The following is a 25,849-nucleotide window of genomic DNA, read 5'->3' on the forward strand; positions in this document are numbered from 1 at the left end:
CTCCCTGTTAAGCCCCTCCCAATAAGGGAAAGAAAAAAAGCTTTTTTTCACTAAAACTCAATGTAACAAAATGGGACAAAATATAGGACAGTATCAAAGTTAAACAAATTAGATGCACTGCAGTCATCCCTTGGTATCCTGAGGGACTGGTTCCAGGACCCCCGTGGATACCCAAATCCGCCGATGCTCAAGTACCTTAAATAAAACGGCGTAGTATTTGCATATAACCTACGGATATCCTCCTGTACAGTTTAAATCATCTCTAGATTACTTATAATACCTAATACAATGTAAATGCTATGTAAATAGTTGTACACAGTATAAACACTATGTACAGGCAGACCTTGGAGGTACTGCCGGCTCGGTTCCAGACCCACTGCAATAAAGCAAGTATCACAATCAATCAAGCCACACACATTTTTTGGTTTCCAAGTGCATATAAAAGTTATGTTTATGGTAGTGTATTAGGTGTGTAACAGCAGTTATGTCTAAAAAATGCACACACCTTAATCCAAAAATACTTTATTGCTAAAAAATGCTAACCCGTCATCAGAACCTTCGGTGAGTCGTGTACAACAGTAACCTCAAAGGTCACCCATCACCATACTAAACGTTAATAAAGAAAAAGTTTAAAATTTACGAACGTGACAAAAACAACGACACACTCCTTGCTAAAAGGGCTCACAACTCATTCACAGCAACACAAAAATCTAACATATTTTCTATCTTTAAATATCTTTACTGATTTCTTGCTTCTCTATTCCTTTTGTTTTTGTTTTATGCATTTTAGCGCAGAGGGCAGGAGGTTTGGAGGTGATAAGAGAGACAAAATTTGAGGCGAGAAAAGGCGATTTAGAGAAAGAATACGGTGGGAAAGCAGCAGATAAGCCAGCACTGGAGACTGGAGGATTATGGGAGGGAGGAGGCCTGGGACCTATCAGGTGGCGGAGATGACCTGTCAGACCGCCACACCTGAGACAGGAGCAGGGCCCGCTGGAGAGAGAGAGAGGGAAGAGAGCCTTCCCGGACATCTTCAATCCGGTCCATAGAGACGCATCGCCCTTCAGCCCTGGGGAAGGCACACGGCATCCATGCCTCAAACTGTTCTCTGGGCATTAAAACATACGCGGTGCGCTTCAGAGACAACACAGAAGTGACACGCCCCGGAATGCGGAATCCAAAACCTCAGAGACAAAATAAGAACTCAGAAAGATGTAAGAACACTTTAAAACGGTCATGATCTTTAAGGTAAAGAAACCATTTTCTCAGCGAAGGTACTGGGCACATTTAATAAAAATGAAATGACATCAAAGACAAGGTGCACTGCTACCCATTCCCCAAACTGAAGTGATTAGGAAGGCGAGATGTGCGTAAGTCCGGGAAGGCAGGACGCCAGGAGCACAAGTGAGCTCCTGTCACCACGAGACCTGGGCGGAAGTGCCATCTCCTCGCATCCATCCCCGTCACGGGACAGGCGACAGCGGCCCCGGAGAGGAACCGCGCTGGCACGAGAAGCAGCGGCGCGGGCCTCCGCCCCCGGGCAGGGTGCGGACCTGCGGGCGACGCGGGGCGACGGGCTGCCTTCCCCGGAACGACTCACCACTCAAATAAACTAACGTAAGAGCCCCGCGTCACCCACAAGGCCCGAGTACGAAGTCCCAACAACAGAGGTCGCGGCCGCGCACCGCCCCGTGCGGAGCGGCGGGACAGCAGGGCGGGGACAGAACGCCCGCTCAGTTGCACCCATCACCTGCCGGGACGAAGGCGCGCCCCGTCCAGAACTTTCGGGCGGGTGGCTGGGGGCTCCCTCAACTCTCGAAAGCAAACGCTTAAACGCTACTGTCTTGCGGCTCCTTTCCTTTCCCCAAGGGCGTTACATGCGATGCTTCATTCGGGCCGAGGTTCAGATCAGCGTGTCTGCTAACGGCGGGAGGAACACAGGCACAATTATTTGTCCTCCCGGCACAGGCGGGGCGCTGAAGAGCGGCTGTGAAAGGCGGTGGAGGATGCGCGGCCGACGCCCTCCGCGCAGCCCCCAGCGCCCCCAGCGAACCAGGGGACGGGAGGGGAGGTGCCGCTCCAGCCCCGCGCGCACCCACAGCTCCTTTATCTTAAACCCTAAATCGATAGTTTCAACGGATGCAGATTCCACGTGACAGGAGACGGAGTCAGGAAGATTTGAGCTTTTACATTCTTTAGATGTCGACTGGTGCCATCCTGGCTATTAAAAAGTTACGTGTAACTTTAAGATGAAAGGCATTAGCGGCTTCTTAGAAGAGGATAATCCCAATCTTCTGGAGATTTAAGGAGCTGTAACTCACTGGAGCTTCTGACTCGGTCTGCTGTTAATTGAATCAAAGTCAATGACAATCTGGCTGCACTTTGGTGTGAATTTCCTAAAGGTAAGAAACAAAACATATAAAAATATTATCTAGTGAGTAGTTAGAGCCACTTGTTTACTTTGGCTTAACCTACATTTTCTGCGGGGAGGAAAAAAACCTCCCGGTATTCGCTTGATATTTTGTCTCTACAGGAGCCAGTTACAGTGCACCATACCGAGAGAAACACGGACCAGAAAAGACTAAGACCAAAAAAGATGCGTGGGGCGGCTTGGTTTGTGTGTTCAACGGCTAGCTGAGTTCATGAATTATGGGGAAGTCAGAGGATTTCTAACAAGTTAGCTGCATGACGTGACATCCAATGACTAGTTTCCCCACCAGATTTATCTTATTGTCTAGGAAATTTCTGCAGCCAACTTGGAACTGCTCTAAAGCCAAAAAAGAGTAAATTTTCTTTTGCTCTCAATACAAAACAACCAGCTCTAGTGGACTCATTTTTAAAATCATGTTCTATAAATGCAGAAGTAAAATAAACCCATGACATTTTTTACTCATTAATATATCTTCTCAAACAGGTGAAAAGAACATACATCGGGACTAAACATATTCTTTAAAAAAACATCAGTATACAGTAAATATCTAATTAGAATTATATAAATAAGTTGTGTCTCAGAAGGCACAACAGTGCAAGAGATTCCTTACATATAACCTGTATCCCTAACGGGTGATCCAAAAGGTTAGGTGTGTTACCAATTACAAGGACCCCAACTGCTGACACAAACACTATAAAGGAACTTCTTCAAAAGTTTTCAGTCTAAAAGAAGTTTCTACCAGAAACCGAAGGTGGTTGAACTGACTTGCAAGTAACACATACCTCCCAATCTGTGCCTACCAAAGATAAACATATAAATCTCAATGACTTAAAATCTCAATTTAAACTATGACTGTGAAAAGAATTCCCAGTGTTCCAACCTGGCAGGTTATTTTCACTTTAAATATTTTATGCCAGAGTTGTTACATCTGCAAAATTTAAAAAGATTTAATGTTAATATTATAAAACTTGTGAATTTTAAAATTTCTCACTACCAGAATCATTTAGTTCAAGCCCTGGAAAGCTACTAAAAGTAAAGTGTAATCATTACACAGATTGTCTTCAGCTACTTCTGTCACTGCCCATAAAAATCTACCCTTAGAATAATCTTTAGAGCCTTAGCCCATCATATTTAAAAAGATGCTTCCTATATCCAGACAAAACTCTAATCCAAAAAAGATACAAGCATCCCTATATTCATGGCAGCACTATTCACAATAGCCAAGACATGGAAACAACCTAAATGTCCGTCAACAGATGAATAGATAAGAAAGACGGTATGTGTGTGTGTGTGTGTGTGTGCGCGCGCGCACGTACACACACACACACACACACACACACACACACACAATGGAATACTACTCAACCATAAAAAAGAATGAAATAACGCCATTTGCAGCAACATGGATGCAACTAGAGATTATCAAACTAAGTGAAGTAAGTCAGAAAGACAAACACCATATGTTATCACTTTTATGTGGAAGCTAGAATACAATACAAATGAACCTATCTAGGAAACAGAAACAGACTCGCGGACATAGAGAACAGACTGGTGGTTGCCAAGGGGGGGGTTCGGGGAGGGACGGAGGAGGAGGTTGAGGTCAGCAGATGTGAGCTTTTATATACAGGATGCATAAACAACAAGGTCCTACTGTAGAGCACAGAGAACTATATTCAGTATCCTGTGATAAACCGTCATGGAAAAGAGTGTATACATATATCTAACTGAGTGACTTTGCCGTACGGCAGAAATTAGCACAACACTGTAAATCAACTATACTTCAGTTAAGAAATAAATTTTAAAAATAAAGAAAATAAATAAAAAGATGCTTCCGAGTGTGGAGGTCAGGCACCACAAGTACAAATTAAACAGCAGACAAGGTCAAATGTGTTTTCTTCATCGGGCCTCCACTGCCTTCTCCTCCACGTGTCTCGTACTCACCTGAAGGAAACCCCGGCCATTTCAAACATGAGCCTCGCGGCTGTTGTCTCGTTGCTGTCGTGGTATTTATCAGACATGAAAATAACTTCTTTTATCCCTTAAAAGGCAACAATGAAAGAAACCTCATCACGTGCACACAGAGATGCGACAGCAGGCACGCGGACAGAAGCCCTGGCGGGGTCTGAGGAGTCACCCTTCCTGAGCGCGCGAGCACACAGCGCCCAGGGCCTGAAATTTGTATCTGCTGCTCTCCAACACAGCGGCACGCGGATTCTATGTCATCTGCCCTCCAGTCGTCATGGATTATTTTTTTAATAAATGCAAAGTGAAAACATGTCAAATAGTCAAGCCTTGATCTGATTAACACGTTTTCTTTACTGCAGGCAATCAAATGTCCTTTATTCGCACGGCGACGACTCCTAACTCAAGAGGCTAACAGGGCTGGTGGAGAACACTGGCAAAATCCGATACGCGGACCACCGTGCTGCCAGGAATGGCTCTGCAGACCAGTTCAAGCCGGCTCGACAGAGGGCAGATGTGTTTCCTATCCCTGTCTCACCAGGCAGCTCTAACTGGAGGGCCAGGAATCTGGAGGGCACTTGACAAATCACCCTGCTCCTCCCCGAGTCTCAGAAGGGACCGCAGGGGGCCGCTCTTGCCATGCACCTGCCGCCGCCGCTATGCTTATGGATGGCGAGGAAAACTCGCGAAGGGTCGTGCGCCACCAGCGGGGGGGCCCACGAGACCCCCTAACTGAGACCCTTGATGCGGATCCCACCAGACCCCTTCTGCTCCAAGATCCACGGGCTCGCAGTAAACAGCCCCGTGAACGCGCACATCTGGCTAATGTGATAAGTCTTTAAATCTCAAGCCGAGAGCTTTGTGGAGATAAAGTGTAGCTGAATCTTAGATGTGACAGTCTGAAAAAGGTGAAATATTCAGAACACAATGGTGCAGATTTACGGTAACCGCAATGTAAGAAAAACTTCAAGTTGTACCATTTGAGTCTTAGGACATTTATATGCAAAGAGATGTTTAGGTCCTCATATATCTACCATATATTAGATACAAATTAAAATTTCATATAGAGACTCCCGGCTGACCTTGTTTCTGACAGAAGTTCATTTCTCTCCCTCCCCCCTAATCTATGCACAATATGTCAGAGAACAGTAAATTGACAGTAATTATATGCAATGCCTGTGTTGTTTTTTTGGCAGCTTGCAGTTTAGGAAGTTGCAAACTAAATTAAAAACATGCTAAGAATCACAGAGGATGCAATTAGTCTTAGGATACCTGGCACCATTCAAAAACAAAACACAGGAAATATCTTGCAAAGCTGAGAGTGCAGTTAATTTAGATCTAAACAATAGCGATTTAAGATCAAACACATCTGCAGTGAGCAGGCAGCAATGCAAATGTGACAAATGGGAACGGCCCTGGTCCTACCTGCCTGGATGATGAGCTTAGCGCATTCATTACACGGGAACAAGGCGACATACATGGTACAGCCTTTCACATCTGCTGAGTTTTTGTTCATAATGGCATTCAGCTCGGCGTGGCACACTGCGGGTTTGAAGGAGAAAGAAAGAAAAACTTAGACTGCAAGCTCATGAAGAATTCGCTAGGAGTGTTGAGGCATTCCGTCTGCCCCTATGAAATGACACAGGTAATAGACTCAATTTTTAAAAAACTCATTAGAGACGGAAAGAACTGAGAAATGCGGGCCATGTGGTCTCACAGGTTGGCGATGAGCAGCGAAACGGTGGCCCGCAGCAGCCCTGGGTCTGTTAGCACCTGCGGCAGCCAGCAGGGGCCAAGGTCAACTGCCCTCACCCGCCCCAAGCAGAGCAATAGCTCACCGCTCCACAAGACCCACACGGCGGGGATGGAACCACCGGCATAGGACGGCTCATTTGTGTGCCGAGTCGCACATGCAGGGATATTCGCCAGGGTCACCAAGCGGGCCAAGAGCGACGTGGAGAGCAGGGGAATCAGGGAGTGAAGCTGAGCATTTCTGTCCCCGGGGACCTGCTGCACCTCATGGTCCTCAGCCCACACACCAAAGAGAAATGCCATCGCGTAACTGGGAGTCTGTCTCCCCTGCGAAAAACACCCATCCACTTGATGCCCGTGGAAAGTCAAGTTCTTGCTCGATTGGTCAGCGATCCCCGGACGGGGATCCAAGGTCCTCCGCAGCCTTGCCTGGATTCCAGGCCGGGGCGGCCCCCTCGTCTCCTGTCCCGCACCTGCCGGCGCCCCCCACCTTCCCAGGCGGCGAGGCTAGGTGTCCCCGCCACCCAATCTACAGGCGCTCCTCTGAGGGAGCGGGTGGCACCCACCTCTCGGATCTACTCCCGAATCCGCGACCCGCTTTGGGAGGCCGCTGTCCGGACTTCTAAGACCATTACTTAAGGCTCTGGGTGCGTTTTCCACGACTGTTCTCCTTGCGGTGGGGACCCGCAGACTCGTCTGCCTGGTGGAATCCCCCAAGGAGGAAACCGCCATGTCTGTGTCCCCCACCTGGAGACTGTGATGGTCTGGGGTGTGGCCTGGGCTTTGGAATTTTTAAGAGATTCTCCCTCTAAGCTGCCGACACATTTAGAAAACACTGCTGTGTAGAACCCTCTCATATCTGCAGGGGACCTACCACACTCTAGGCACACGAGTGCTACATAAATGTTTACGGAATGAATTACCATCTGGCCCCGGTCCAAATCAAACAAAACTTCTCATCATAAACATGGTGGCCTTCGAAGGTCTCCCCCTCTCTCTCCAACGTATCAACCTCCTAGCCCGAGCACCTTCTTCCAGGAGCACTGAGGCTGTAAAACAAAGACTCTTGCCCACCTCCCAGTTCTACGAGATCAAGTCACCAGCCACTGCGGCCGCTGACCTACCGGGCGCCCTGAAAGGAATTCAGGACGAAGAACAGGAGGAGGCACCCTGTGCTTTGGGAAAACGGGCACAACAGGCCCTTAGTTAGACACACATTTCAGGAAAAACTAGGCATCGGTTCCAAGAATTTTTTTTTTTTTTTTTTTTGCGGTACGCGGGCCTCTCACCGCTGTGGCCTCTCCCGTTGCGGAGCACAGGCTCCGGACGCGCAGGCGCAGCGGCCACAGCTCACGGGCCCAGCCGCTCCGCGGCACGTGGGATCCTCCCGGACCGGAGCTCGAACCCGTGTCCTCCGCATCGGCAGGCGGACTCGCAACCACTGCGCCACCAGGGAAGCCCCCAAGAAAATATTTTTATGAACCCAGATTCTTGCATCTTCCCGTACTTAGGAAAGCACTAAATTCATTAACTGAGATATCTCTTCCTTGTGACGAGTTATACTGTATGCTGACTGCACAAACCCCTTAGCCGAAATCATATATTAGATGGACCTCCCTCGCTACCTCTTCAGAGCTGTTTCTCAGGTCTCTGAGGGGCTGTCTCCTGGCTCTGGCCCTCAGTAAGACCCTGAATAAAGCTCAACTCCCGGCGCTTACGTCCTGTGTTTTTCTTTCTTTTTTTTTTTTTTCCTGCGGTACACGGGCCTCTCACTATCGTGGCCCCTCCCGTTGCAGAGCACAGGCTCCGGACGCGCAGGCTCAGCGGCCACGGCTCACGGGCCCAGCCGCTCCACGGCACGTGGGATCCTCCCGGACCGGGGCACGAACCCGCGTCCCCCGCGTCGGCAGGCGGACTCTCAACCACTGCGCCACCAGGGAAGCCCTGCGTTTTTCTTTTAGTCGACAAGGCCTTAAAAGAAGAGTGGCCTAAACCCGTGGCTCTTGTGTACTTCAGCTCGGATGTACTCACTCAGTCAGTGGGCTTTTACTGAGGGCCTACTCTGGCTCAGACAGGATACAGACCCTGGCCCACCGTCCTCCCCAGGCCTCCCGTCTTTGGGGGACGCTGTAAGTGTCCCTGTGAGTCCTGCAGCAGCTCTGCACTCCCGCGGGCAGAAAGCTGAGCTGGGGCCTCTCAGGAGATGCTGGCGAGTGCTCACCTGTGAACCTGTGAACACTACGATTTAGTTGTGTGTAGAAACGAACAGCCTCTGGCATTGTTAAGAAAATCTAAAGGGAAAAAAAAAAAGCCGGGCTTAATCAGATCACAGCCCATCCGAGAACAATCCTCGCTGGGAGCAGAGGGACCCGAGCCTGGCTCCTTGAGACCTTGTCCTGTAAACCCCGAGGGGTGGGGGGACCCTCAGGGCTGTCAGGGCACATTTCCTTCCCCGGTGACCGAGATGTTCCCAAGCTGGGATCAACACTGCTCAGTGTTAAAAACAATTCGAGGTACTTGTTTCTTTTATCTCCCCCTTGAGGACAGAGCCCAGGCTTCTTTTGTAACTCCCTCAGAGCCTAATGCTGTGCCATGAACATATGGGTGTTAAATATTTACGGAATGAATAAAGGAGGAAATTCAGATTCCAATTCTTGATGGCAACCTTGGGAAATACAGAAAGTCCTCTTAAATTCAAATATCAAAAATATGCTTTCCTACCTAATAACTATTTTTTGATGGTGCTGGTATTAATATTCAGAACTACAGTTTCTGAATCTGTTAGGAAACACTATGATATCGTCCTCTCATGAATCTCTAAAAACTGTCACATTGACTGCAACTGCCTTCCTCTAATTCACCCGAGGTAGTTTGGGGCAAAATATAACATTATGTCTGGATTCATTAACGAAAATTATCAGATGAAACAGATTCTCTCGTGCAGCATCCGACACCCCTGTGTAAAGGGTGGTTTATAGAAATAATGCGCTGGGCTATAAACAGCCTTCCTTTCTCTTAACCACAAAATCACAGGACGGAAAACACAAGGCTTCTTGTTAGAGAAACGAGGGGTCTCCCGGGCGTTTGGAGCGGCTGGGCGGCAGGCACGCGTGAGGCTCTGTAAAGGGAACAGGTCACAGGGCCACAGTCCCTCACGTTCAAAGCCAGGCCATGACAAGAGCGGACCCGCCCGCACCTCACCGCCCTCGTTCACTACTGCACACCCCGAGCCCGGACGCGGCCAACACCCAGCCGAGCCACCTGGCACCTGCCCCCCGGGCCTGCGCCTGCGGGTCGAGGGCAGGAGCCCCCGGCCCGGGAAGCCCCTGACACTGGGCCGGGCCCCGCCCACCGCGTGAGCCCCTGCACTGTGGGTCCGGGTCCTCAAGTCCGAAAGGCTGCGCGTTTCTGGCCTGCCTGGCCTCTCGGCACCGCGGCCTCGGGTCCCTGCGGCCCTGACCCCCGCTTCCCCTCCGGGACCGCCCCGTGACTCTCTCCGGGGCTGGTCTGCCCGGGCTGCCGCAGGCAGACGGGCCTCGGGCCCCAGGCTGTCCTCCGGGCAGCCCGTTCGGCCTGTGCAACGCGGGCCCGTCACCTGGCCCGGCATCTCCACCGGTCACCTAACAGGCAGCGGCGCGGAGGAGTCCGCTCCAGGCGACAGGGAGCGCCCGGCAGCAGGGCCTGCCTGCGACGGGCTTGCTCCGGGGCCCTGGCTGGCCTGACCACAAGGCCAGGCGTCCCTCCCTGGTATTCGCGTCTTCCTGGGCAAGTCTGGAAAAACAGCTTTGCGACAAGAGTCAGCCCGGGGTTCGAGGCCCGGTCCTGCCACTTAAAGCCGTGCTCTTTGTTTTGCAGGACTAACAGTGGCTCCAACTAACTAAAGCAAAGCAGTTTTTACAATCCCAAGGGAATCCGGTTTTTGGCTTTTTCCTAATGTGTCCAGTTTCCTTCCTTCATCCTCTGGAACAGCTGCCCTTCTCCAAGACAGGCTGTCACAACAAAACATGAGGCTCGTCTCCTGTCGCCAAGGGCCAGGCCCCGCTCTCGGCAGCCCCTCACCAGGCACCTCCGAAGATGCGGGCTGCCGCTGCCCCGTGTTTCTTCTCCTTTACACACGTACCCTGAGTCCCCGTTCTCAAGAGGCTGCCTTCTCAGCATCTTGGGTCTCATTTCTTCTTCCTTTCGAGGTGAAACTGTCTTAGCTACAACTGCTACTCTATTTTTAAAATAATCATCTCTTGGCGTTCTGATGCACATAGAACCTCTAGTTTTCTGTAAAACAATGCTTTCTCAGCCGTAGGTCGTGAGATCAGTTTAGTGAGTTATAAACAGCATTTTTTCCTCCTGTTTAAGGAAACAGGTGGAAAGAGAAGGGGAGAGATGAGAATGCATCCCACGTGGCAAGGTTCAGGAGGTTCCTGGAAACTGTTTCGGGTGTAAACTGTTTGCTGCGTCACCATGTAAAACGCTTAAGAAATAGCAGTCTGTGGAAACCTGCTGGCCTCTGTAATGTGCACACGTATACAACCAACTACTAAGAAACAAAAACAAGAAACTAGGCCCTAATTTACAGCCTCTGCCGATCTCTGTGGTGGAAATACTCCCACAGGGCTAATTCCAAGCCCCCGACGTGGGGTGCACAGCTGGGGAGAGACGTGACGTGTCGGATCTGCTCCCTGAGCCGACAGGAGGCCGTCCCCACACCCTGCCGGGCGGCCTCGTACTTACCTAAAGCCAGTCCCTTTCTGGCTGCAATCTCTGGGTTCCCTGCTCTCCTGGCCCCTGATGCGTGACCACCCCACACGCCCGGCATCACCAGACCGCTCGCTTCTTCTCTGTGGGTCCCTGTCCGCTCTCACATTTCTGGGCATTTCCCAAGGTTCAACCCTGCCCTCTCGTTTTCCACCCCTAGTCCTGGACTTGAAGCGTTCATCCGTCCGCAGATTCTCAGAGAGCAGATCTACCTGTAAAACCCTGAAATCTACATTTCTAACCCCGATTTTTCCCATCTTCTCTGCAGGCCTCTTCTTTGGGTGGGCTGAGTCTTCTCTGCAACTTTTCTCACTATGATAAAAACACTCCATAGGTATCTGATGGCACTAAATTAAAGAATGCATTTATCTTTTTGGAGTGCTAGCGTTTTCATGATGTGGCTTAGGAAGAGCTGCGGCAAGAACTACAAATAGGCCTGAGTACAAAAACCAACCAAGGAGGATGGCTCTGCTGCTCATCTCGAGATAAGCCTGGCTTCTACATTCATAGCAGGAATCGGGACCCGGTATTCCAAAGATACACAGTGCCTAGAAAGTATTCGAAAGACAGCTAAGCTGTTGTGGACACACAAGAAGACAAATGTTCCATTTATCTAGAATTACTCATCTATGGCTGAGCAATAAACAAAAGAAATCTCCAAATACTACATGTGTATCTGTTAGGCTCAAAGAGTGACACAAGAACCTTCAACGATTCTCAACATTGTTTAAAAGGAAAAGAATCAAATGCTGAAAATATCAGATTAATGCGTATGAAGTTCTTGATTGATAGAAGGAGAACCCCTGTTTCAGGTAACTATAAGACAATGCACATGCTTTGGTCTTTTTTTTTTCTTTTTCTTTTATATTACTAACTGTCAGAATTCAGAACTGCATTAACCTTGGCCCAACGAGAAAAGACTGCATAATTAGAAAACTGTATTTTTCAAATTCCCTCTTACTAGGGCTTGATTAATCCTTACTGTCTCATGTAGGCGTTTCTCTAGAAGTTTGACAAATTAACAGGATATATTCCATCCTTGGTTAGATTTAAGAGATTCAACATTTTATAGATTTAACTTTCATCTCGTTTCATGTAAGACTAATACAACATCTATTTCAAACAGCAGCATTGTTAAGGTTGCTTAAATAGGTTTTAAAAAAAAAAAAAGAAAGAAACCTCAGAATAAGGCTAAACAATTGCTAACTGCTGCACAAATAATTTAATAGTGCGATTCTACCCCGAACTGATCGTCCTGTGGCTACCAGGACCTGGTGGGAGATGCTGGGGCCGGATAAAATGTGGGGTCAGGAACACTATGCTTCTATTGCAGCTAGAGAAACCCTCCAGGTTGTTTAAAATTCCTCATTTTTAGTAGTACAGGATTTTTACTGGAAGAAAATGGCTTCCTGGGGCCTGGGGGCTATTCCACCAAGGCTGACGTGGAAAGCGGGTAGCCTGCTGAAGCAGCCGGGTCAGGGGCGGGAGGAAAAGGTCCAGACACAGAGCGCCCGTCGAGCTCAGCCCGGCCTGGCCTGCCTTCTGCGAGCACTCTGCAGGCTGGTCTGCACAAGCGTCCTCGGCGGCCCCCCGCGTTCTGAGCACGGACACTTCAGCTTGCTGCCAAGAGGGAGGGTCCACGCTTGAGAGCCAGGAAGGGTGCGCTCAGGGCCGTGAAAAGGTGGGACGCTCCGCCCTGCAATTAACAACGGACACAAAACGGGGCACCCGAGTTCAAGGTTGACCTCTGCATTTAAGAAAATAACGCCACGTTCATTTTTAGAAGGTACTCCACTTCCGTTCCGATGACAAAGCTCTTGGTCATTACTTCTTGAAATCAGGGTCCAAGTGTTCTGACTTCTGGAGTCATAGAGGGATCGGGTCTCCACCGAGGGGTGGGACAGGCACCCACTCCTCTAACAGATCCACTTAGGGAAGCGCTTCACTGCCTCGGGAGTTGGGACGGAATTTCAACTACTTATTTCTTAATTATTGAAAGATGTCCTGACAGGGCCTCATCTATCACCACCAGCCTGCAAAGGACCCATCCTTCAAGTCGAGAGCTAAACAAGAGAGTAGCCTCCAGATTTAACCCTTCCCCCGCCTCCCACCCCCAGCACCCCACAACGGCCGCAAAGCGTCTGCTGTCACGGCCACCCCCCAACCCAAGGCAAACGCCGCCAGAATCTGGCCCCAAACGGCGGCGCTCTGTGTGTGCCCCACGTCCGCTCCATGAAGTTTCCATACTGGTGAGGCGGTGACTGGACTCGCCATCGAGTCTGCAAAGGATCTGAGGCTACGGTGGGCAGGGGAGGAGGAGAACCGGCTCAGGAAGGGACGACGACATCACTTCTCCGAGACAAGCCCAGGGCCCAGGCCTGGTGGGCCGCGCCCGCTCTTCTCAGCCTCTGCCCCAGAGCCCCCGCCAGTCTTCCTCTCTGACAGCTGCTGGCGCCCCAAAGCCTACTTCCCTCCCGCGGCTTCTCACACAGAGCTCTGCCCTTCCCCGCCCCCCCTCACCCCGCCACGGGAGCGCCCCCTGGCGCCGGGCTGCGGCAGGGAGGGCAAGTGGTTTCCAACTGTAGGCGCCTCCCAGGTGCCTGTTGTCCTGAGTCCTGGTTGCAGGCAGAGCGCCTACAGGCCAGGGCGCTGGCAGCGCAGGAGCTGGCGGGTCCCCCCTGCAGAGCCCACGCCCCGCCAGGCAGGCGACGCCCAAGCACGGACAGACCAGAGCCAGGGCTGCAGGCGCTACACAAGGAAGGCCACGGAGGGCGGGAAGCGTGGCGAAAGCCCAGGAAACGAGGGCTTAAATGCACTGTTTGTACACAGAGGGGAGCTGAATCCGCAGGCAACATTGTTCCTGCAGAAAAATGTATCTGGATTACAGAGGGCTTTCCGAGCCAAGGGGGCTAAAACCTGGCACCTGCCTACACCGAGGCACCAGGGTTCAAGGGTTCAAGCCCAGCCTCACTCAACGACGGACCCTTCCTGACCCGCAAGGTTACGGTGCCGAGCACGGGAGGAAAACGCTCTGTGAGCCAGAGAGAATTCTGCCGGTGGAGCCGCTGTCACCAAGTCAGAGCTGCACGTGTCTTCTGAGAACAGCGGCGTCCAGTCCAGCTGGGTCCTGCTGTGATGAAGACCTGCGGGAGCCACAGCGGGCTCCTCCTCAGCAGGGGCGACAGGTGGCAGCACCTGGGCCTCACCGGGCCACGCTCCTAACAGCGGGAACCCCTCTGCTAGGAACCGGACACGACTGCCCTGCCAGCCCCGCCCCTGCACGGGTAGTGGCTTTTCTGTTCAGGAGATAAAGCAACCGCGCGCCGCCAGCTTCTGGCATTGAGGGGCGCATGGTTCCAGCGGAGGAGCGTCTATTCTTACAGTCTAAGGTTGTAAGTGAAAATAAAAACAAGGAGTAGTGATAGTGCAGAGGGCCCTAACCCTGCGCCTGGAAAACGTCTGCAGTCCGTCCTGTGACAGCCCTGTGCCCAGGGGGGAGGTCTGTGCCTGGCCAGATCTGGGGTCTGAAGAGGATGAGCTCCCCGAAAAGGCAGTCGGCATGGACATACAGACACTACTAGCTAGTGGTGACAGCTGGTGGGAAGCAGCCGCACAGCACAGGGCGATCAGCCCGGGGCTCTGTGACCACCTAGAGGGGTGGGATGGGGAGGGTGGGAGGGAGGGAGACGCAAGAGGGAGGAGATATGGGAACATATGTACACGTATAGCTGATTCACTCTGTTATACAGCAGAAACTAACACACCACTGTAAAGCGATTATACTCCAATAAAGGTGTTTAAAAAAATAAAATTAAAAAATGTAAAAAAAAACCACAAAAGGCAGTCAAATCCTCCAGGCTCTGCACAAAGCCTCAGGCTCAGCTGCCTGTGGCCCAGGCCACTTGTGGAACAAGGCTTTGGGCTGGTCCAGAGATGCCCCGGAGCCCCACTTCCTCCTGCATGACCCCAGCCCTCTCCTCAGACTCTGCCCCTGCCCCCAGCTGCTAGCTCTGTGAATGGCCCTTTGCACCCAGGGAAGCCTCAGCCTCCTGGCCTATGAAGCTGAAAGAAAAAGACCTACTTCACTCTGTATGACAGACTCTAGGTCCATCCACCTCTCTACAGATAACTCAGTTTCGTTTCTTTTTATGGCTGAGTAATATTCCGTTGTGTATCTGTGCCACATCTTCTTTATCCATTCCTCTGTCGATGGACGCTTCGGTTGCTTCCAGGTCCTGGCTATTGTAAATTGAGCTGCAGTGAACACTGCGGTGCATGTGTCTTTTTGAATGATGGTTTTCTCAGGGTACATGCCCCGTAGTGGGATTGCTGGGTCCTATGGTAGTTCTTTCCTCCAATACAATGTTAAAAAAAATTAAATTAAAATTTAAAAAAATAAAAATTGTGATCTTTCTCTCTCACACACACACACACACACACACACACACAGACCTGCCTCCGAGACCCGCCACCAAGACTAAAATCTGTGATGAGCACAGCACAGAAGATGGACGTGGTAAACGTCGGTGCCCCCGACCCCTCCTCCCGGGCCGCTCGGCTGGGCGGACAGGAGGACAGACGTTTTCTCTCCCTCCGTCCCCTGCTCGGTCCCCATCCCCTGCCCCCTTCTCCTCACCACCTCTTGCTAAGCTGCTGGCAGCAACTCGGGGCGCCCAGGGGATCCGCTTAGCGCCAGTGGCGGTGCTCAGGGCTAAAGAGACTTCTGACTGTGGTGTCTCCATTACTGACAATAAAGCCCCCAGAACTCTAATTACTTTGCTTCCCCGTGTGCTAAGGACACACAATCAGGTCAGGAGGAGGCAGTGGAGACAGTGCACGTCATCGAGGGGTGAGCTGGGCCCCCCGCCTTTCCCGCTGCCCACGTGCGAGACATACACCGTTTGACGTCCCATACGCACTGAGGAAGCACAGATAGAAGCAGAACACTGACCACCGCTGGACCGCGTTGCACTGTCAGGCTTCAAAGCTTCCCTCTCGGGTTCACAGCTTTGGAAGGTGAACCGCGACTGGCCAGTGTGTTCGAACCGACCCCAGCTCTGCAAGGCACACGCCGGGCGGCGCGCCGGTCCGGGTGCGGCGTGGAGGGAGCCTCTGTCGGGGCTCCCAGGACAGACCCCACTTGCGAGCCCGCCGCCGACACTGCCAGGGCGCCGGCCGGGCCCCTGGCCCACGCAGCCTCCTCTCGTCCTCCTCCCTCCCCCTTCGGCCCGTGACCGCCCTCGCCCCCCACCGAAACGCCGCAGTGGATCCCGTCTCCACCTGTGACGACGGCACAACCGAAGGTCGCAGGTCGGCTGTCGCCCGCCCCTCCGCCCTCACCTGGTGTCCCCCTCCCCGACTGACCCGTGGGCCTGGGGGCCGGCCCTCTCCCACCCTCACCCATCTCCCTCTCCCAGCTGCAAGCACATGCGCGCCGCACCAGCAGACACACACACCCGGACCCTCCCCTCGGACAGAGCGCGCGGACACCCCTACCGGGGCCCCTCCCTTCCGGCCGCCGTCGTGTCACCTGCCCTCTGCTCTCTTCCCAGACACCTCAAACCCGGATCTGCATCCGCTCTTCCTTCAGCTGCTCGTTTGCCTTCCAGCCCTCCCGCCCCACGGAGCTGCCCTCTGCACTGTCAGCACGACTGCAGACGCGCTAAACCCCACAGGCGTTTTCCCACCTTCTCGGACCTCTCAGCAGCCTTCGCCGTGGCCGTGGCCGTGGACGACCGCCCCCCCCCCGGAAGCGCTGCTCTGCGTGCGCCCGGATGTCCGGCCCTCCTCTGCAGGCCCTTCCACTGCCCCCAACCGCGGCACGTGGTCCTCAGGGACCTGGCCAGGGCCCGGCCTCTGCACCCTCTCCCTGCATCACCTCACCTACACCCATGACGCCACCCAATGCTGACGTGCCACGCTGACATGCACCCAACCCGCCGACCTCACACCCTCCCCGGGAGCTCTTACAGACACCTTCCACCTCAGAGGCCCGGGTTTCCCTGGGTCCTCCCCCAAACCTAGGCGCTGCGACCAGAACTGTTTGGAAGGAGAGGCTCTCCCTCCCCAACCCCCCGTGAGCAGCCCTCGTGACGCTTCCTCCACAGCACCCCTCTCCCGGCCTCCTCTCCACTGCCCTCCCGCCCGGCCTCCTGCAGCTGCGCCCCCCCCCCCCGCCCCCGCCGTATCCCTGTTTCCACCTGCCCCCGAACAACCCACTTCCCACACCCCCCCCCCCAACGTGAGCTTTTACACCCAAACTCCTGACCCTGCGGGCGCCCAGCCTTGCCGTGCTACTCCAGCCTTCCTTCCCGCGCTAAACTTGGGCTAAACTGTCTCCTTGGTGCACAGTGACCTAGCGCCTTCCTCCTCCAGGGCCTTCGCCCAAGCACCTCTCTCTGTGGAATGCTCTTCTCATCCCCAAACACCCACTACCCCATCTTTACCTGATGGGGGCCATCAAATCCTTCGGCTCTCCGTGTTAACTACCAGTCACTTCCTCAGAAAGAAACACTCAATAAAAAAAAAAAAAAGTATCTGTTTATCCCATCCCTGTCTACCTGCTCCACCATCAGTCTGCAAGCTCCTTGAACACAGAGAACGTGTCCACTATCTACTGCTGTAGAGCGCCTGGCGCAGAATACATAAAGTAGATGCCCTGTGAGTATCTGCTGTGTAAATGAACGACTACAGGTGAACATACTCGGAAAAATGCCGTGCATTATAAAATATAGTCACAATTTTTAAAAAGGAAGCAAGACGCCTCAAGAACTCACCAACAGACAACTCAAACTGATATGCGTAGATGACTCATTTGTATTTATTTCAATTTCTAACTCAAGTTAGAAGTTATAACTCACTCGCAGAAGGAAAAAGGACATGAGGAATTCTGCTTCCCCTTTCCACCTAAACTCAAAATTAATGGCATCTTGAACAAAGTCTTTTAATTGTAGAATTTAAAAATTCATGCTCACTTATCATATTCAATATTTTAAATTTACTATGGCACCTATCACTTGAAAGCAGAGACATGAACTTTACGCCTCCACGCACTGGCTAGGACCCGCGCGTCAGACGGCACGAGCAGGGAGACGACGCGCACACTCCAGCCAGCTTGCTTGCACCGATATTCTCCATTTCTCAAGGGATTTCCTGAAGCCAGGCTAGTATCCATGTTTCAATCAACATCACCACACGGACTGATTCACAAAAGGATTTCTCAAGTCCTTTCTTTCTATTCGGTCTTGGAATAACAAACCTCCTGTCTCCAAAGAGCTCCACGCGTCTCTCCTCTCTTCATACATATTTTCTTGTATTTAAGCACGGGGTCTTTTTCCTCATTGCTGTCCTCCAACCCTTTTTCATCCTTGTTTGTGGGGTAACCTACACTCTATTTATATTCATCTCAGAACCGGAGCAGATTTGAATCACTAGAAGGAGGGGGGCACTAAGGCCTGTTTCTCTCTATTAATTTGTCCGCATGCACAGAGGCATATTCCCTCTGTGTTGCTGCCATCAACAGCTGTTTACTGCAGCTTTCACCCCAGGATGCCTCCTGAACACCCTTAAAACCCCTTAAGGAGAGAAACAGTGCCCTAATCAACTAAAATCAAAGCTATACTGTTTAATTTTTCCTGAGAACTCTAGAACTGGAGGAGTCCTCAGTGATCATTTATTTCAAAAAGATATTGAGGAGTGAATGTCAAGTTGTGTATGTCACAACGCCACAACCCCTGCGTTTATGTACACCCACGACCCCTGGAGCCCCGGCTCTGGACAGTCAGTCTAGGATACTCTCACTTGCACCTGATAACTGTCACTTTAAGCACTGTGGAGCTTTTCTTAGCCAACATGCATATTAAAGGTTTGTATAGTCCCACGCAAATATAAAACAAAAGTCCTAAGAAGTAAAAGTAAAAATCAATATAAATAGTTGCAAAAATCTCTGGGAACCAGATTTTATTGCATATTTCTGGGAGCAAACTATATACATATATATATATTCTACTTTAATACCAGTATTAACAAAGCTTATGAAAGATAGCGTCTTGATGAAAACAACTCAAAACAAAACCTTAATAATTGAGGCCAATTTCAGAAAAGATCCATCCAAACCAGCATAACTGACAGATCAGATCAACAGAATAAAGATTCCAAGGTTCAAGGAGTGTCACGTGCTCCCTGGAACCACATGCATGGCAACCCTGAGTTTCTAAGCAAAGGTTTACCAAACAGAGAGAATTAAAGAAGTTATATTTATCATTTAGATAATTAATGAGCTCACATACTTAATACAACCGAAAACAGGCCGAGTGTGGCCCTGAAATTTTGTTGACACTATTAATCTCTCAACAAACCTTTTATTTAGAGAGATCGTACAAAGACAAACTTCAGCCCCCTTCCTGGTCATCGATTTGGAAATCACTAACCTTGAAGGATTTTTAAGTTTTATTATAAACGTCCCTGAAGTAAACTGACTTTTTATAGACAAAGACCATGTGCGTGTGTATTTTCATGGGTAGGTTTGATCCTATAGATAAGCATTTGAGCTTTTCCTACATCTGCTCTTCAGGACACTGAGTTACAATGCATCGTTACTATACATCCCTTGTAGACGTTCACGGTGAAACAGTAATCTCTAGCTCTCAGAAAATAATTAGCCCTGAATTTATAGATTAAAATGTATACATAAAAATCAAATAAATGAACAAAATCATGATTTATTCTTTTCTGAAGGCTGTTTATAGACACTTATACCTGAAAGTGAAATACACTTATGCTAAGCTGGTTAAATTTCAGGGGGAGCCTCACTCATAAGCCGTCGTGTTTCCCTGTCTGTCTAAAACACCACACGGTGAAACCCGAGTTTGCCCCTCTTTTCATAAAAACAATATACTTTATTTTTTTACTGTAAACTTGCTCCAAGGTTTTCCACTGATTACACTAGTTATTTTGTACAAAAGTCCCTGATTAGGCCCACTGTCAGGCCACCAGTACTGGATGGCTAGGCAGGGGAGGGATGTTGCGTCGCCACCAGTGCAATTAGATTCTGCAGGAAAAGAAACAGCAAGTCATCAAATCCGTGGATCTGCCTAACAAAACCAGAGGGCATTCAATTTCAACCCGCTGAGGGGACAAATTCGATCTTAATTACTAAGAAGCTCTTACAAGTTGTGAGGCAGTTGCAGCTTAAGAAGGATCAGCCTCCTAACTTCCTGATAAATTACTTTCTCAAGACTAACCTTTTGGGCCAAAGAAATGTATCACGCGCACGGCAGTCAGGAAATGTCAGTGTTCAAAGGGGGAAGGTAAATGGCTAAGTAATCACTAAAATGACACCTATGCATGCTTAACAATATGCTAAATCTGAAAAATAAAGATTACATTTAAATATAAAATTTAAAGAAGCACTGCCACACGCTGGCAAAACTGTTTCAAGCTGCCACACTGAACTCTTGCCTTAATTAATTTCCAGCATTTTCCTTCCCAGCATTATACTTTTTTTGACCACGCTGCACGGCATGTGGAATCTCTCAGTCCCCCCGACCAGGGATCAAACCCGCATACCCTGCAGTGGAAGCGCAGATTCTTAACCAGTGAGAGTTTGTTTTCCTGCATAAATATGAACTGACTCTGGAAAACGTCCCAGGTCTCCACGTCCGCCCGACGCATCAGAGTGCAGGCCCCCCACCTTGGGACATCAAGACTGTGGTCCCTTCCACAAGTGCGATGCAACAGTGAAAGGAATTCTGGCTTCTTGACTGACTGGGACAGAGGCGGCGGCCAAGCAGAGGCCTGCTTCCCCACAAACCCCTTCCCCAATGGGAACCAGCATGGCAGGAAAATGCATTCAGGTTTAATGGTCGTGGGAGAGCTCTGTTAAAAACATGAAGTTTCACAATGGCTCCCAAGGAAGAAAGAAGTTGATTCTACGCCAGCACTGGGGTCTGTAAACCATGTCATCAAAACTGGTTATGAAAACCTGAGGGAAGAGTGATCTCTGAATCACCACAAGGATTTCGCCTCCATTTTGCAAAATTGGTATTTGGATTAAATGTGCTCCACTCCGATGGATCCCACAGAGAAAGGAACGGAAAGTGTCAGCTGAAAACTTCATTCTGGGGCCAGCAACAACCCCCCAGAAAAATTAGTCTTCCAAAGTTTTCTACGTGGCAAATTAGATATATCTGCTCCTCTCCAGTTTTTTTTTCAATGTCATTCATGTGAAAAGGTGTCACTATAATAACGCTGACTTCTTCCTGCCACTTACTGTTACTGACATCATACTATCTTTTGGATTTCTCAGGAAAAAGATGAGATAAACGGCAGTTTCCTTGGCAGGGGAATTTTCATTTTCCATATTAATACCACATTATAATCAAATCGTTTCAATGAAGTTTTGATCCTAAGCCTGGAAGAACAAAAACACCCTTTAAAAATGCGTCTCTAGAGACACGGCCCAGAAAAAAACACCATCTTCCTACTCTGTTACACGTATTCCGTGTTTACTTCCCCTTCCACAGAGTGTCAATCAAGACTAATGACTTCCAAACGTACAGAATTAATCAGGAGAATTAAGCTATATATGTTAACCAGCAAACTTAAACTTACACAATTCCCAAGCCCCCCCGGGAGAAATGTGAAGGGAAGCCCCGTGCCAACGGCTTCCCGCTTCATCCTAGGTGCAGGCCACCCCCACCTGAGCTCGCGACCTCTGGGGGGTCATTTCATCGAAACCTCTGCTTGCTCAAGTGCACAGCGAGAAGAAAATGGGTGGCCCGTGTGCTGCCATCTACCCGCTTCAGAAAAGCCGAATTCCCGGGCCTCCCCCCCACCAAGGAAGCACAGAACACTGGCCTCGGCATTAGAAGATGTCACCCTGCCTGTGTGGCACTGTATTAGTTACTTAACGTTTCTGGGCCTTCAGGTTCCCATCCATGAACGAAGCGGACAGCTTAGACCCCGTGGGCACAAACCCCAAGGTACCACTGAGGTTCTGCCAGGTATGATCTCACTTTTGTGTTGAATCTAAAAAACAAAAACAGGGCTTCCCTGGTGGCGCAGTGGTTGAGAGTCCGCCTGCCGATGCAGGGGACGCGGGTTCGAGCCCCGGTCCGGGAGGATCCCACGTGCCGCGGGGCGGCTGGGCCTGTGAGCCGTGGCCGCTGAGCCTGCGCGTCCGGAGCCTGTGCTCCGCGACGAGAGAGGCCACAGCGGTGAGAGGCCCGCGTACCGCAAATAAATAAATAAATAAATATAAATAAAAAACAAAAACAAGCTCACAGATACACAGAACAGATGGGCGGTTGCCAGAGCGGGGAGGTGGGTGGGAGAAGTGGGTAGAGGCGTCAAAGGTGCAAACTTCCAGAAGTCCTGTGACGTTCAGCGTGGTGACGGTACTGAGTAATGACACAGTACTGCACACGTGAAAGTTGCTGAGAGAGCAGGTCTTGCAAATCTTCATCATAAGAAAAAAAACTTTGTAAACATATCAAATATTGATACGTATGAATCATCACGTCCTATACCTGTAACTTTGTATGTCAATTATACCTCAGTTTTTTAAAAAAAGATACTATTAGTTTAACTAGCATTATATAGGGGTCTTGCAAGGTTTTTTTTGACATTTAAAAGAGGGTCCCCATATATTCAGAAGGATTAGGAAGCCAGTGGTCTGGAATCTAGACAACCGCTAAAGCTCCTCTACAGGGATGGACAGAGTCATCCCCGAGACAGCAGCCCAGCCTCCGTTAATGTCAGCGAGGAAAGAAAGGGTTACGCCCACCCACGTCCAGACAGTATCACTTATTTTTTTTAATTAATTTTTGTAAAGTCTTAAAACAGAGAAAAAGGACTTGCATTTTAGTCAATTCGCCCCAAACATTTCTATTACATCCACGGCTACCTAAACATTTACTTCTCCGTGACCCAAAATCCCTTCAAAAGACAAGACCGGGTGGATCGTTTACAGCCCTAGTTATTCAGACTTAAAGCCCATCTTTACATGTATTATGACGGTGGTGATACTAAATTCCTTTTAAAAACCATTTAATACGTTCTCCGACTTTTACGGTACATCAAATTATAAGCTTACTCTCATGAAAGAAAACTGTCTACATTCTAACGCGGCTACATGTAAAATGAGTAACCGATAAGGGGCAAAGAGCTTTGAAAACCTAGAGGTATCACGTGGACAGTAAAAAATAATGCACACAGACAACCAGTCCTGAAACGCAGCAACCATTCGATACAACACAATCCGTGGAGCTGGACAAACGCCTGTGTGGGTTTTTTTTTAATCCCTTCTGGAAAGGAGCTCTGAAAGGTACTCTCCAACTTGGACAAAAGGCAAGTGTCTCAGAACAAACACAATCAGCTACTGGAGAGGTTCTGGAAGTGGGAAGTCGGGGGACGGTAAATGTGCTGCAAAGCCTTGGGCTCCTAGGTCACTGCCAGAAATGTGCCTGGGGCTCACGGTGACTGAAGGAGGCACAGGTCCCACGGGAGAGCGCCCGGTAACCGGTGAGGACCCGTCTACGCCGCGCAGGCCGCTGGCATCGTTCTGCAACCAGCCTCAGCGCCACAGACCGACACCTCCCAGGAATTGCTCTACAGGCAAGTTCAGCACCAGGACCCACAGCCCGCTGTCCTGACACACACTTCACTGCGGACCCTGAATTCATCAACCCTTTCATTTTTATGTGGGACCTTGAACTGTCCTGTGAAAAGTCACCTTTGCGTGTGCCTACAGATAAGGAATCATTTCCCTTCTCTCTCATCACTGAAAGTATACAGAGTCAAAAGCAGGGTGACCGCAAGTTTCTAAAATACGCTGGCACCTCCTCTCCCCGCACCCCACTCAGCTCTACAGCTGCGGTTGAGGAGGCGGTCTTACCCTCTTTCCCCCGGGATCCAACTCTTCCTCCTCCGACAAGGGGGCGAGTTAAATGGACCAGCGCGGCGATGAACCCCCGGGCACTGAACTGTTTCATCCCCGAGAACCCGGAGCGCTCGGCGGCTCTCCCAGTCTCACCCCTCAATTCCTTCTCCACCTCCAGGCACGTGTTTTTCTTTTTCTTTCAAAAAGGAAGCAGGTGCCCTGAAGCAGCTTAGGGAGAAATTTATGGGGCTTATTTAACATGATTAAGGTCCAGGAACATCAGTAAAAATACATAAATTAGGCTACATGTAGACTTGGAGTTCTTCGTGAGAAAAACTCCAGAGGAAACGCTAGCAAGAAAGAGCCAGTGAAACAGAAAAAAGGGCTCACACGACACTGGACCCTTACTTCCTGAAGGCACAGCTTTCCCATTCGGATGGCCCGCACCCACGTCTCTTCCAACAGAGGCAGTCTGTTCACTGCCAGACGTAAATTCAGGTGCAAACGTTAAGAAAATTCAGCAACCAGCATATGCAGCCCAACGGCCCCTTCACAGCATCAGTTGCGTATTCCCCAGGGAGTTAAAGGAAAAGTGGGGCTTGGCTGGTCACTCCCAGACGATAATCTCTGAAGTGAGTCCCCCTGGGGCTTAGATAGGCAACAGACTGTGACAACCATCCTCCCCTAATTTAAAGATGAAAACCAGAGCCGGCCAGGCCAGAGGTCTCGCGCATCTGGCCCGCCACGTGGCCGGCGCCCCTCTGGGATTGCGGGGCCCGGGGCGACAGGAGCGGGCGGCTGCATCACCCCTCGCCTGGTGGCCAGCTCACAGCTTGCGTCCTGCTTCCCAGAGATGAGCCTGGGCCGGGCTTCCTCAGGCGATGGAAGTGCCGCTTCCTGAGCAGAGCAGAGCCCGGGCCAGCCCTTGGTTGGCCGGCCCCGCTCCCCAGTAGCCCAGAGACAAACGGCAGGGCCGCCGTGCCCGTCTCACAGCCACCTCCCCCCGGCGGCTGTGGCGCTCTGCAGAGAAGCCCGCCCCCAGTGAGACGCGCGAGGGCCAGGCCGTGTGACCACTACCACGCCTCCACTTCTTGGCTCTCTTTGGCACTTAGGGGAAACTGGGGTACTTCAACAGGATTTTTTCTCTTTCCAGCTGCCGGTAACAACTGCAAAGGAAGATGATGCTCTTTCTGCGCGCCTGCCGTACCGAAGCACTCACCGAGGATGTGACACAAGCAGAATGGAACACACAACGTGCCCTACCGTAAGGGTATTTGGTGTCCAGTATACTCTCCGCTGTCCTCCTCCAAGGCAAGAGGTCATCACTACATCCATTTGGCATTCCATTGTACCCAATGCCCACAATCTTGTTTTCTGCATTCACGATGCAGGCTCCGACCTACAGGAAAACATGCCCAAAGGCTTGGTGACTCCGGGTGGCTGGTCTACCACTGGAGAGGCAGTAAGTGAGACCAGAGCTCCAAGATGGGCACGCAACTTCCGGAGGGGCTAAGAGCTCTGTCCCCTTGGGGTACGAGAGGCAGTGAACGATGGCATGCGACAATTTACTCTCTCACAGGAAGAGGTAAGCAGGCAGGAATGCAGCACAAAAGACAGCAGATTTACTCTGCTTTTTGTAAGTTGGCAGATGTCCACTGAGCCTCTTCCTTCCTCTTGTCATTTGCTCACTTGTAGGTACCTCCTACAAGTGTCTGTGAGTGTCCAAACGTTCCCCTGCAAAACTCACTTACCTGGGAATTTGGGTCTTTGCTCCTCTGTGCTGATAAGAAGGCCACTGCCATGAAATACTCAGGCCATTCCAAATAGTCATCACGTTTTTTACAGGGAAAGTCGCTCATGCTGGGTCTAGAAGAAAAACACAACAAAACGGCAGTGGACAAACACGTTTTGTTCAATCTGCTTTCCAGTTCAACCCAAGCACATTTCAACTTTGGATCTCCAAACTCAGACAATTTCAATGTACATTTATCAATCAGAAATCACAGCACATGAACCGCAGACGGTCTCTGGTCTTCAGAAAAAAAAAAAAAATTAAGAAATTAAGTTACTAT

At 50.4% G+C, this 25,849-nt stretch overlaps 1 protein-coding gene across 2 annotated transcripts in view; it reads right to left on the reverse strand.

The window, feature by feature from the left end:
- Nucleotides 1-506: 506 nt before the first annotated feature.
- DCTD (dCMP deaminase) overlaps nt 507-25,849 on the reverse strand; it is a 54,144-nt gene continuing 28,801 nt past the window's right edge. For both annotated transcript variants that reach the window (XM_067022465.1, XM_059049177.2), the window contains exons 2-6: nt 25,529-25,643; nt 25,041-25,176; nt 5,819-5,935; nt 4,373-4,469; nt 507-2,396 (exon numbers count right to left, since the gene is read on the reverse strand). In XM_067022465.1, the coding sequence (XP_066878566.1) occupies nt 2,318-2,396; nt 4,373-4,469; nt 5,819-5,935; nt 25,041-25,176; nt 25,529-25,636 (537 nt within the window). In that variant the 5' untranslated portion in view covers nt 25,637-25,643 and the 3' untranslated portion in view covers nt 507-2,317. The remainder of the gene's footprint in view (nt 2,397-4,372; nt 4,470-5,818; nt 5,936-25,040; nt 25,177-25,528; nt 25,644-25,849) is intronic.

The sequence above is a fragment of the Kogia breviceps genome, chromosome 20, assembly GCF_026419965.1.
Source record: "Kogia breviceps isolate mKogBre1 chromosome 20, mKogBre1 haplotype 1, whole genome shotgun sequence".
NCBI lineage: Eukaryota > Metazoa > Chordata > Mammalia > Artiodactyla > Physeteridae > Kogia > Kogia breviceps.